Genomic DNA, 12,342 nt, shown 5'->3' with positions numbered 1-12,342 from the left:
TTCCACCCAAGTTCTATCCCCTGTTAATCCACCTGGAACTAAGAGGTGATTTAGCATGGCCAGTCAACCTACCCACACATCTTTGGAGTGCAGGAAAAACTGGAGCACCCGGAGGAAACCCATGCAGACATGAGGAGAATGTGCAAACTCTGCACAGACAGTCACTCAAGGCTGGAATTGAACCCATGTCCCTCGCACTGCAAGGCAACAGTGCTAACCATTGTGGCAAGAAATGTGCCAATGTTGTGTGAAACTACACATTATAACGATCAACAGAAGCTTTTGAAACACATAATCTGAACTAAGCACAAGCATGTTACTATTTTTTATCTTTTTAAAGAGTGAAGGTGTTTACACCATTATATTGCAATAAGAGATTTCAAATCCTGTGGATATCATTTTACTTAACTAATCTACTTTTTAGAAAATCATGAAACCATTATCTTGCTTTGACTGAACTTAATATGTGAATGTTATGCACAGTGTATGGCCTAGATTTTACTATCAGCAGCAAAGTGAAGTTGCTCTACACTGACCTCAAAGAAAGCCACCCACAAAGAACTAGTCATCAATCATTTATAAGTTGGCTGGCTGTAACTATCCAGATACAACAAGGATCTAGACTCAGCTATTGACAATCTATATCAATAAGTTAGATGAGGGGATTGAGTGTAATGTGTCCATGTTTTACTGCTGATACAAAGTTAGCCGGGAGTGTATGTAGTAAGGAGGATGCAAAGAGCCTTCAAAAGAATTTCGGTCGGCTAAGCAATTGGGCAAGAATACAGGAGGATGGATATTAGTACAGATAATGTGAAGTCATCCTTTCTGATAGGAAAAACAGAAAGGCGAGACTTGGAATACTGGAATTGAGAGGGACCTTGGTGTCCTTGTACATCAATAATACTAGGCTGACAGACAGATACAGCAAGCAATTAGGAAAACAAATGATACGTTGGCCTTTCTCATAAAAGGATTTGGAATAGAAGAGTAATAAAGTCTTACTGCAATGATATAGGGTCTTGGTGAGTGCACATCCAGAGAACCGTGAATAGTTTTAGCCTCTAATCCAAGGAAGAATGCACAGTACTTGCTTTACAGGGAGTGCAAAATAGGTTTATTGGACTGATTCCTGGGACAAGAAGGCTGTCCTGTGGGCTGAGATTAAGTAGACTATCCCTATAATCTCTGGGGTTTAAAAATATGAGATGTGATCTCATTGATACTTAAAATTCTTAAGAGGCCTGACAGGACAGATGTTGAGATCTGTACCTCTAGCTAGAGACACTAGAACTAGGGATCACACTCTCACGTAAGGAATCCACAATTTAGGATTAAGAGAAATGTTTTCATTCAGAGTATTGTAAATGTTTGGGGGAGAACTCTTTACCCAAGTGAGCTGTGTATGGTCAGTCTTGTTTCTTTAAAAATCAGTATACTCAAGAGATCAATGTATTTTTGGATGCTAAGGAAGTGGAGGTGCATGGATTAGTGTGAAAAGGTGGATTTGAGGTAAAATATCAGTAGGCTCAAAGAACTCATGACATACTCCTACCAAATTCAGGGTTTTTATTATTTCCTCTTTCCTGATGCTGTCTCTATTCTGATACCAGCTATTGGACGTTTTCTTGCAAAAGTTATGCCATCAAGTATCAGATGATGTTTTCCAATGGCCAAATTGAGAAGTTCTCACAGATAGCAAATCTGGAAGTTACAAGTGGAGCTTGTCATTTACTTTTTATAATTTTACATAAAGTGAATTAAAGGTCAGGACATGCGCATGATATTACGATTGAAGCTCATATCATAACAAACTTTATTCATTTAAGAATCTTGGAAGTTTTACCATGGAATGGCAAAATTTGACATTCCACATATATAAAATTATTTTTTCAGGGCCAGAAAGGTTAGTTAGCATTAGTTATGATTTAGTACACTGTTATAGACAAGGCTTCACCTTATTTGACAAGACGTAATATTTTCAAGGGTTTTTACAGCAGAATTATAATGTGGCTACTGGAAGATTACATCAATTCAGTGATTTTCAATTAAAACATGACAGTGAAGTGAAATTACATCATCAAATCATCAAGAAATTTAAAAAGAAATAATGAAGTATTTGACAGATTCAAGACTGGCTTAAATCAATTTTTAATCTGCAAGGGAGCTAGATGTTATGGGGGACATGCAGGAAAGTGGAGGTGAGGCCATGATAAGATCAGCTATGATCTTAATGAATGGCACAGCAGTTTTGTGGCAGTCAAATGTCTACTCCTGCAAATGTTGACAGCTCCACCATCAATATAGTACAAATGGAAAATCAGGCCTATAAGGCCAATCTATTGCCCAGAAAACATTTAAAAGTTGTTTAAGAGTTTCCTGTGTACAAGATTGATGTTATATTACTTAATGTAACAACAGTTACTGCAATTCAAAGTAATTTATTGTATGTCATTTGCTCTGAGACATTTCTGAAAGATATAATGAGGAACCAGATAAATGAAAATCATTCTTTCAAATATGTCAAAAGTACACAAAGTACCTGGTGTAGTAAATCACAGCTTCCTTGTGGTCACCAGCTCGGAAAGCTTCGTTTCCCTTGTCTTTTTCCCGATCAGCTAAAACCATCTTTTCTTGGTCAGTCATGCCTGAGAAACAAATATTACACCCTGGCATGACACTGAGATGATGTTTCCCTTTGTGTGAATTTGGACCCACCCCACCCCAAAGGAATACACCTCACCTTGTAATCTTAAGTATGCGCGAGATAGTAGGAAGCTATTGGTTTTGGTAAATTAAAGCAGATATTTTCTGCCACTCTCTATCATGAGCAACTAACAGGTCACAACCTTATTAAAACAATTAATAAACTGAATAAACTCCCTAATAGAACGTTGTTCCAATTACAAGACTCATTCAGGAATAATGAAATAACTCATTACAGAATACAGTCACTCTCCAATAATATAACACCAAGTGTCTGTTGGAAGTATGAACTTTCTTAAGAACAAAGAACAAAGAACAACCCAGCATGGGAAACAGGCCCTTCGGCCCAACGAGCCCGCGCCGCCGCATCACCCTACACCTATTCTACCCTGCGTGTCTACGAATGGATCCCCTAACTTAGCCAGATTCAGGGAAGAATAGTGTCAATTTGATGCTTTGGGCTGGAATATTTTCTGAGTTGGTTTCTTTTTCTATTTAGATGGTAATTTGATTAAGCTAAATTTTACTGCAGCTTTTCATGAGAGACTGCCACTCCCTCTTTCAGTCTAGAGGTGCAAGGTTGCTCTGTCATCTCCCCTTTTCCAGGTTTAAAAACCTAGAATTACGTCACAATATCCCTGTAATCTGAGTGGCTTGAGGATGTCAAAATCCCTTAAATTTGAATTCAATTGGTTCTGCGTCAATTGGAACTTTGGAATGAAAAAACTATCAAGTTTTGCCTTCACAATGTAATGACAGGTGGTTCTGCATTACATTCTCCCTTCCATCCTGCAGCATACCTGTGCGTCAAATCTCTTTTCGCCACTCACAGCTCTAGACTCTATACAGCCTCAATATTTCTTTGATGATGAGGGCAAAGATAAGCAATACAAGAATTTTAACTTCATAGACCAGCAAAGAAATGTTTGTCTGTGGCTGAACCATAATTACCTGTTGTGTCAATTTTCTTCCCTATTGCAGAAAAACTATCATTGACGATAGTTTTGGAATTGTTTTTTTGCTTCCCTTCATCAATTTTGGCACACTCTTTTTCCACATCAAATCTGGAATCAAAATTAAGAGCATTATAAATTTTCATTTAGCTTTGGCATAATTTTTTTTCAGAAAACAGAACCATGAGAGAACCATTTAAAATTCTATCACGCACTATAATACTTATAAGTCAATAATTTACTTTGCCCGATTTCAAAATACACAAAGTTGTAAAATTATTGATCGTGTTACAAATGCAAGGTTTTATACGATTGCAGTGTTTTCAGATTGTCTCTTTAATTTAGGGTAAAATGGAGGCATGGAAGGAGTCATGTGATCTGTCCTGAATTCTGCCTGGGTTCTTTGGAATGTTAAAAGATTAAAAGGAGCCTCAGTTGTTTCACTGAGAAGGAGGGGCAAGTGCTCATGCCTAGAAACAATGTCCAAAGCATCAGTGCTGAAAATGATGAACTACTGGACACAAATTTTCATTAAGTTGTAATCATTCAGGAGCCATTGCAAGATGGCAGCAGGTCAAAGGTATGGGTACAAAGCCCACACTCTGCACTTCTGAACTGGCTGGTTCCATCATAGGGTGTGCATCTCCCTGCACCCACAATTTTCATAGAGTTGGGACAACTTCTCAAGGACTCATGGCAAGAGATTCGGCATTGCAATTTTAGTAAGGAGTTTGAATCACTTCAAAGCATACTTGGCTAAGAACCCAGACTCAAAGTTGGGATGGGGTGGGAGATATTTTGATGATTGGAGAGGAATGCTTACTTTGTTTGAATGACGTTTTTCTGTGATCTCTTTTGTCAATATAGCATGTTTATTTGCGCAACAGTGTGAATTGTTCAAAGCCTCTGCTCCTAAAATTATAATTGCCTTCTCAGGATCATTTTTTTCACAAGATTGTAAAAAAGACTTGTGTTTTTTTCTTCTGAGCAGTTCCACGTATGCCATTGTTACCTTATGGCTCATTGGTTATGTACATACTATACTAGGTGGATGGGCCTGGAAGGGCCATGAGTTGGCATGGGTGCTACAATGGGCCTCAGGGTTGGGTGTGTTGACATGAGTATATGAGTTGGCATAGAATCAGGTGGGGATGTGAGGCAGGCGGGGGGGTGGTGAGAGCTAAAGGGCCTAACAACCTTTAATAAAAATCCCAGAGAATTCAGGTGGAGTCTCTAAACAACCCTCTTCAATGAAAACCACACTATTCAGAGGCCTTTCTACTGCAGTGGGTCCGGCAAATTGGAAAGTTTTCCTACCCACGCTCTGTAACAAAAATTTCCAGAAAACTGTTAGGAATGGTAGGTTTTGAAAACAGTTATATTTTAAACTGTCTATTTAGTTTCAATATAGAATGAAGCTGGAAGTTTAATGGATAGTTAATTATCATATCTATTTGGATGCAAGATCTACATCATGAGTCATGTTGTCCTAGAAATTGGCTTTGAGTGGGGAACAGTGCAAAGGAAGCCACTGCGGGATCGATTTACAGGGTATTTTCTTAAAATATCACTGAATTTCACAATGTCAGTTTACAAGGATGACTGTGTGTGTGAGTGTGTTCACCACAAAAGAACATGGGATTTTCAAACTTGGATCAAAGAGATTGGATTCATGAGGATTTAACAAAACCAGAAGATTCACCTAGCACTAACTAGAGGAATGATTCTCCAATTTGTCCTTCATCATGAAAATCTGCTCAGAGAATATCAGCGACCTGGCTGAAAAGAGAAAAGAAGAAGAAAGCAAATTATCAGAAGCTAAGAATCACATTGGACTGGTTCTGGAAGAACATAGTGTCCACTTAAGGAGCAGAGAAAACTATAAACATGGTGGGGGATTTTTGGTTGTTTTAAATTTAACTGGGGGATCTTTTCTCTAGATTAGAGTATAAATTGCTTACTGAAGTTATGTTAATCAATGACGCTTTTAAATTGTGTGTTACAGTAAAAGTCTTAAAATGTGAAACCCTGTGCCTTTTAGGTTGGTCACAAGGAATTCAATCTTCCTTTTAAAAACCATCATTCTTTATGGGGATCCTAACAAAAGTAACTGGTGCAGGTATGTTGGACATGCTGAGCCAAGTTAAAGTTATTGTCATCTCACAAATAAATGCTCTGGAAATTACAATGTATAATTTTACAAATTCCTTAGAATATGTTCAATGATATTTGTTGCCAATGACAATCTTTCATTAAGGCTAGTTATTAAATGGATATTCTTAATGAACATACTTATCCCATTCTCTGTAATCTCTGGGGATAACTCTTTTCTTTTCTGTTGACATTTTTTCATCAAAGCTATTCTGTGAAATAAACAATACAACTTTCAAATATATAAACAAAAAAACTATTGTTTTACTAAAGTCCAGCTAAACCATTTATAGATGCTTGGGATTGGTAACTGAATGCACTATTAATGCTGGGATATGTCCACTGTCTAGCATGGCCTATTGGATAGAATATGGGTAGGGAAGAGTGGTGGAGGAAGGAGTTTTTCCTTTGCTTCCTAGCCCAGAGACACAGAATCCAAATACAGTACCCAGCCCTAACTTAGATCAACTAACATCAGTAGCTAGGGTTAAGACCGGGATCTCTATGCCTCTCTACTAGGTTGTAGAAAGTGTATTTACTCAATTAAGAGATGATTCATAAGTACTTTCAAGGGAAAATTTCAATTACAAAACTGTGTTTATGCCATCTGTCATCTACATAGTTCCACATCTACAATGGTTCAATTACTTAGTTAAACCTGGCACTTTTTCTTCTTTCAAGTTAATTCCAACTTGCTACGTTATCGTGTTCTTGTGCTGGTTATGGAATTTTCCTCCCTCAAACTAAATGGAAAACTTCCGACATAATATCTCCATGTACAATCTGGATGCATCCAAAAATAATATCCATCAACTTAAGAACTATTTTTGTTTGCTTGTTAATACCCAGAATATATTTCTGATATATGTTTTCCTTCTGAATTGCACAAACAAAACATGAATTAATTCTGAATGTTGATTTTGCAAAATCTTTAATCAACCGAGTTTCTGATAGAACATAAGAAATAGGAGCAGGAGTAGGCCAACTAGCCCTTCGAGCCTGCCCCGCCATTCAATAAGATCATGGCTGATCTGTTGTGGCTCAGTTCCACATTCCCGCCCTCTCCCCATAACCCTTAATCCCCTCGCTTATCAAAAACCCATCAACCCGCATCTTAAAAATATTTAGCGAGGTAGCCTCCACCACTTCAACGGGCAGAGAATTCCAGAGATTCACCACTCTTTGAGTGAAGAAGTTCCTCCTCAACTCCGTTCTACACCGCCCCCCCTTTATCTTGAGGCTGTGCCCCCTAGTCCTACTATCCTTTCTGAGCGGGAAGAGTCTCTCCACCTCTATCCTATCCACCCCATTCATCATCTTATACGTCTCAATGAGATCTCCCCTCATTCTTCTAAACTCTAACGAGTACAAGCCTAATTTATTCAGCCTCTCCTCATAGCTCAACCCCCTCAACTCCGGCATCATCCTAGTAAGCCTCCTCTGCACTCCCTCCAAGGCCAAAATATCCTTGCCTAAGTACGGCGCCCAAAACTGCACACAGTACTCCAGCTGCGGCCTCACCAATGCCCTATACAGCTGCAGCAAGACCTCCCTACTTTTATATTCAATCCCCCTCGCGATGAAGGCCAGCATCCCATTCGCCTTCCTGACCACCTGCTGCACCTGCAGGCTGGGTTTTTGCGACTCATGCACAAGAACCCATCAAATCAATCAGAATCATTTTCCACATCTTCCCCAAGCATTTTTTCTGACAGCGGACGGAATTCACTATTAGCAGTTGACAGGATCTTCCGATCCTCATAGAATCTTCACTGTGCAGAAGAGGTCGTTCGGCCCATCGAGTCTGCACCAACTCTATCGTAGAACATCTTACCCAGGCCCTCTTACCCCATTCTATCCCTATGAGTAACCACACACATTTCCCAAAGCCAGTCCGTCAAACCTACACATCTTGGGACACTAAGGGACAATTTAGTATGGCCAATCCACCTAACCTGCACATCCTGCCGACCTCCATGGTGTTTTGCACAGCTCACCCACTTAGTCATCAGGGAATCCGCCATGGGGATTTGCCTTCAGCAGGAACAGGGGATCCCACTGGTACAAAGGGTGAGAAAACACCATGTCCTAAATATACAAAGAGGATTCCAGGAAGACATCAAGTTATTTTATATTTATATATGTTCTAATCAAATGGTCTATTAGTAGGACTTCTTTTTGCTTGTCCTTCTTTTGGCAGAATGTGAGGTTACTTTTGTGTCATATTTTGTTTGACAGTAGCTCCTGTGAAGCACCAGGGATCATTTTACTAAATGGTTTAAGGTATTCTATAATCTGCTGTTGCTTAGCATAATAAACAATAATTTCCACAATGTTGTGTATCATTGTAAAGTTATGTTTATATCTTCCTTAGGTCTTCTGTGTAACACTGTTCTCCTCTGAATAACAGGAAACAGATGACTTGCTTCCAGGCATTCACAAATATTCTTCTCCCTTATTGCCTGTGGGATTGGAAAGTACGATATCTCTGCATTTCATTGCAGTACAGAGATCAGAATCTTAATGTACGAACAATGAATAAGAGTCGAAAGTAAGTTTGCTGATTATAGAGTGGTGTTTATATTAGGTTTAACAAAATAAATCTAGTGAACAGCCTTTTTCAGGGGAAAATGGAGCTAAAAAGGAGATAGAAGAAAGAAAGTGAAAAACTTCAACTCTTACCCAATGAGAAAGAACCGATGCATTAACCCTACGAATAGGTGTTCGATTTTCTGAATTCAAACATTCAACTTCTGGTAGTTTCCATTTTGCTTCATTTTCCTTTTGCTTCATTTCATCTGTCCAACTCTAGCCAAAGAAAGGATAAGAAAAAAAATTATCTTGCATCAATCTACAGTTGGAAAGAATGTAGAAAAGTTTTGTTTTAAAAAAGCAAAATTCCTAAATATGAAGTATGATTGAATATTTTAGTTTCATACACTTCTTTATATTCACATTACATATTAATATATATCCTGATAAAAACTTCAGAGTAAGTGAAACTATAATTTACCATGTTAGATAATTTAATGTTCAAATATGCAACATCATTGCTGATATTCTGAATTTTATGGCTTTTTTTTAATAAATGTTATTAATAAACTAAAGTTATGACCAATTTTTACCCAGTGAATTCTATTATTTTTCCAGTTCCTTTCTGGAGTTTGCCTCTGCCATACAGTTTAATTACATAAGATGATGGACTGGACCCTTGAAATCTCTGCAATTCTGCTCTACAGTTAGCCAAGAAATTGAAGAGCAGCTTGGGATGACACTCCACAATTTGAATCACAGACAACTACAGTGCAGAACAGGCCCTTCAGCCCATCAAGTCTGCACCAACACATGGAGTGCCCTGACCTGCCCACCTAATCCCACTTGCCAACACTTGGCCCATAGCCTTAAGTGTTATGGTGTGCCAAGTCTTCATTCAGGTCCTTTTTAAATGATGTGAGGCATCCCGTCTCCACCACCTTCCCATGCAGTGCATTCCAGGCCGTCACCACCCTCCGAGTAAAAACGTTTTCTTCTCAAATACCCCCAAACCTCCCACCCCACACTTTTAACTTGTGTCCCCTCGTAACTGACCCTTCAGTTAAGGGAAATAGCTGCTTCCGATCCACACTGTCCAGGCCCCTCAATTTTGAACACCTCAATTAGGTCGCCTTCAGTCTTCCCTGCTCCAACGAAAACAATAAGAGGTGTCACAACACCAGGTTAAAGTCCAACAAGTTTATTTGATAGTAAACCCACTAGCTTTCGGGGTTTGCCTTTTCGTCAGGTGAGTGGAGAATTCTGGTTACAAATAGGGCATATAAAGGCACACACAGTTTACAGAATACTGATTGGAATGCGAGTCTTTACAGCTAATCAATCCTTAAAGGTGCAGACAATGCGAATGGAGATAGCATTAAGCATAGGTTAAAGAGATGTGTATTGTCTCCAGACAGGACAGTGAGTGAGATGTTGCAAGCCCAGGCAAGTCATGGGGGTCATAGTGTGACATGAACCCAAGATCCCAGTTGAGGCCATCCTCATGTGTGCGGAACTTAGCCATCAATTTCTGTGCAGTGACTCTGCACTGTCATTTGTCGTGAAGGCCTGCGAGAACGTTTACCTGAAGATCAGAGGCCGAATGCCTGTGACCGCTGAAGTGCTCGCCAACAAGGTGGCAACAGTCTTGCCTGGTGATTGTCAAGCAGTGTTTATTCACCGTTGTCGTAGTGTCTGCATGGTCTCTCCAATGTACCATGCCTCGGGACATCCTTTCTTGCAGCGTATCAGGTAGACAATGTTGGCTGAGTTGCAAAAGTATGTGCCGTGTACCTGGTGGATGGTGTTCTCATGTGAGAAGATGGCATCTGTGCCGATGTTCTGGCATGTCTTGCAGAGGTTGCTGTGGCAGGGTTGTGTGGTGTGATGGTCACTATTCTCCTGAAGGCTGGGTAGTTTGCTGCGGACAGTGGTTTGTTTGAGGTTGTGTGGTTGTTTGAAGGCAAGAAGTGGGGGTGTGGGGATGGTCTTGGCAAGATGTTTGTCTTCATCAATGACATATTGAAGACTCCGAAGATGTCGTAGCTTCTCCGCTCCGAGGAAGTACTGGAGGACAAAGGGTACGCTGTCCACCGTGTCCCGTGTTTGTCTTCTGAGGAGGTTGGTGCGGTTTTTCACTGTGGCACGTTAGAACTGTCGATCGATGAGTCGAGTGCCATATCCTGTTCTTATGAGGGCATCTTTCAGCGCCTGGATGTGTCTGTTGCGATCCTCATCTGAGCAGATCCTGTGTATACGGAGGGCTTGTCCACAGGGGATGGCTTTTTTTTTACTGTGTTTAGCATGGAAGCTGGAGAAGTGGAGCATCGTGAGGTTATCTGTGGGTTTGTGGTACAGTGAGGTGCTGAGGCGACCGTCCTTGATGGAGATGTGTGTATCCAAGAATGCAACCGATTCTGGAGAATAGTCCATGGCGAGTCTGATGGTGGGATGGAACTTGTTGATGTCATCATATAGTTGTTTCAGTGATTGATCACCATGAGTCCAAAGGAAGAAAATGTCATCGATGTATCTAGTGTATAGCATCGGTTGAAGGTCCTGTGTGGTGAAGAAGTCTTATTCGAGCCTGTTGGCATATTGAGGTGTGAATTTGGTCCCCGTGGCTGTTCCGTATGTCTGGATGAAGAACTGGTTGTTGAAGATGAAGGCATTGTGGTCCAGGATGAAGCGGATGAGTTGTAAAATTGCATCTGGAAACTGGCAGTTGTCGGCGTTGAGTATTGAGGCAGTTGCAGCAATGCCATCATCGTGGGGGATGCTGGTGTAGAGCGCCAAGACATCCATTGTGACGAGGAGTGCCCCTGGTTCAACTGCTCCACATGTGCTGAGTTTCTGTAGGAAGTCCGTAGCGTTGTGACAAAAGCTGGAGGTTCTTTATACACTGGGTTTCAGGATGCCCTTGACATAGCCGGAGACATTCGCACAGGGTCCCATTGCCCGATATGGGCAATGTCCACTGCCCATTGCAACATCTCACTTACTGTCCTGTCTGAAGACAATACACATCTCTTTAACCTATGCTTAATGCTATCTCCACTCACACTGTCTGCACCTTTAATTGATTAGTTATAAAGATTTGCATTCTAATCAGTATTCTGTAAACTGTGTGTGCCTTTAAATGCTCTATTTGTAACCAGAACTCCCCACTCACCTGACGAAGGGGCAAACCTCGAAAGCTAGTGGGTTTACTATCAAATAAACTTGTTGGGCTTTAACCTGGTGTTGAGAGCTGTGTTTACCCCGGTCCAATACTGGCATCTCCACATCATAGCCAAAGAAAACAACCCAAGCCTATCTAACCTCTCTTCATAGCTTAAATGTTCTATCCAGGCAGCATCCTGGTAAATCTCCTTTGTACCCCCTCCAGCGCATTCACGTCCTTCCTAGAATGTGGCGACCAGAATTGCACACAGTACTCCAGTTCTAGCCCCATCATGACCTCTCTGTTTTGTAATTTATACCCCAATTGATAAAGGCAAGTGTGCCATATGCCTTTTTCACCACCTTATTTACCTGCCTTTCGGCCTTCAGAGATTTTGCTTCCCCTCCTCAAGGAAGCATCTTGTTTCTTCATGATTATAAGACAGGTATTTAACTCATTATCTGGAGAATCATGCTGTAAACACATCACTTTGCTGCATAGTGGGTTGGTGCTCCAATGACTTGAACCACACTATTCTACCTGATTATAGTTTTAGACTACAAGACAGAAACAAAATTCACAACAGACACAAACAGTATCACACTCTCAAACATATCCAGAAGCCATGACTCCAGGGAAACTCTAATTATAATACTACTGGGAAACTTACAAACATATTGCAGGAAGAGGAGTTACGTCCAGGGTATTTTAGAAATTTTTTAATGGTAGGAAACAAATCACAAAAAAATGTAAAATGAACTGAAGATATCAGAGTTTTACAGTTATGCAAAAGCAAAATATTGCAGATTCTGGAAAGTTGAAATAAAAACAGAAAAT

At 40.3% G+C, this 12,342-nt stretch overlaps 1 protein-coding gene across 4 annotated transcripts in view; it reads right to left on the bottom strand.

Annotated features, from left to right (window-relative positions):
- Positions 1 to 12,342, bottom strand: part of LOC145346479 (sperm-associated antigen 1-like) — a 114,494-nt gene that overhangs the window by 92,502 nt on the left and 9,650 nt on the right. For all 4 annotated transcript variants that reach the window (XM_080193792.1, XM_080193794.1, XM_080193793.1 and 1 more), the window contains 4 exons: positions 8,493 to 8,618; positions 5,952 to 6,022; positions 3,658 to 3,770; positions 2,543 to 2,648 (listed from right to left, as the gene is read on the bottom strand). In XM_080193792.1, coding sequence (XP_080049918.1) covers positions 2,543 to 2,648; positions 3,658 to 3,770; positions 5,952 to 6,022; positions 8,493 to 8,618 — 416 coding nt within the window. The remainder of the gene's footprint in view (positions 1 to 2,542; positions 2,649 to 3,657; positions 3,771 to 5,951; positions 6,023 to 8,492; positions 8,619 to 12,342) is intronic.

Source organism: Carcharhinus amblyrhynchos, chromosome 8 (genome assembly GCF_965287045.1).
Source record: "Carcharhinus amblyrhynchos chromosome 8, sCarAmb.v2.hapA, whole genome shotgun sequence".
Taxonomy (NCBI): Eukaryota; Metazoa; Chordata; class Chondrichthyes; order Carcharhiniformes; family Carcharhinidae; genus Carcharhinus; species Carcharhinus amblyrhynchos.
Note: the sequence above shows the minus strand (reverse complement) of the source record. Positions and strands in the feature narration are given on the sequence as shown.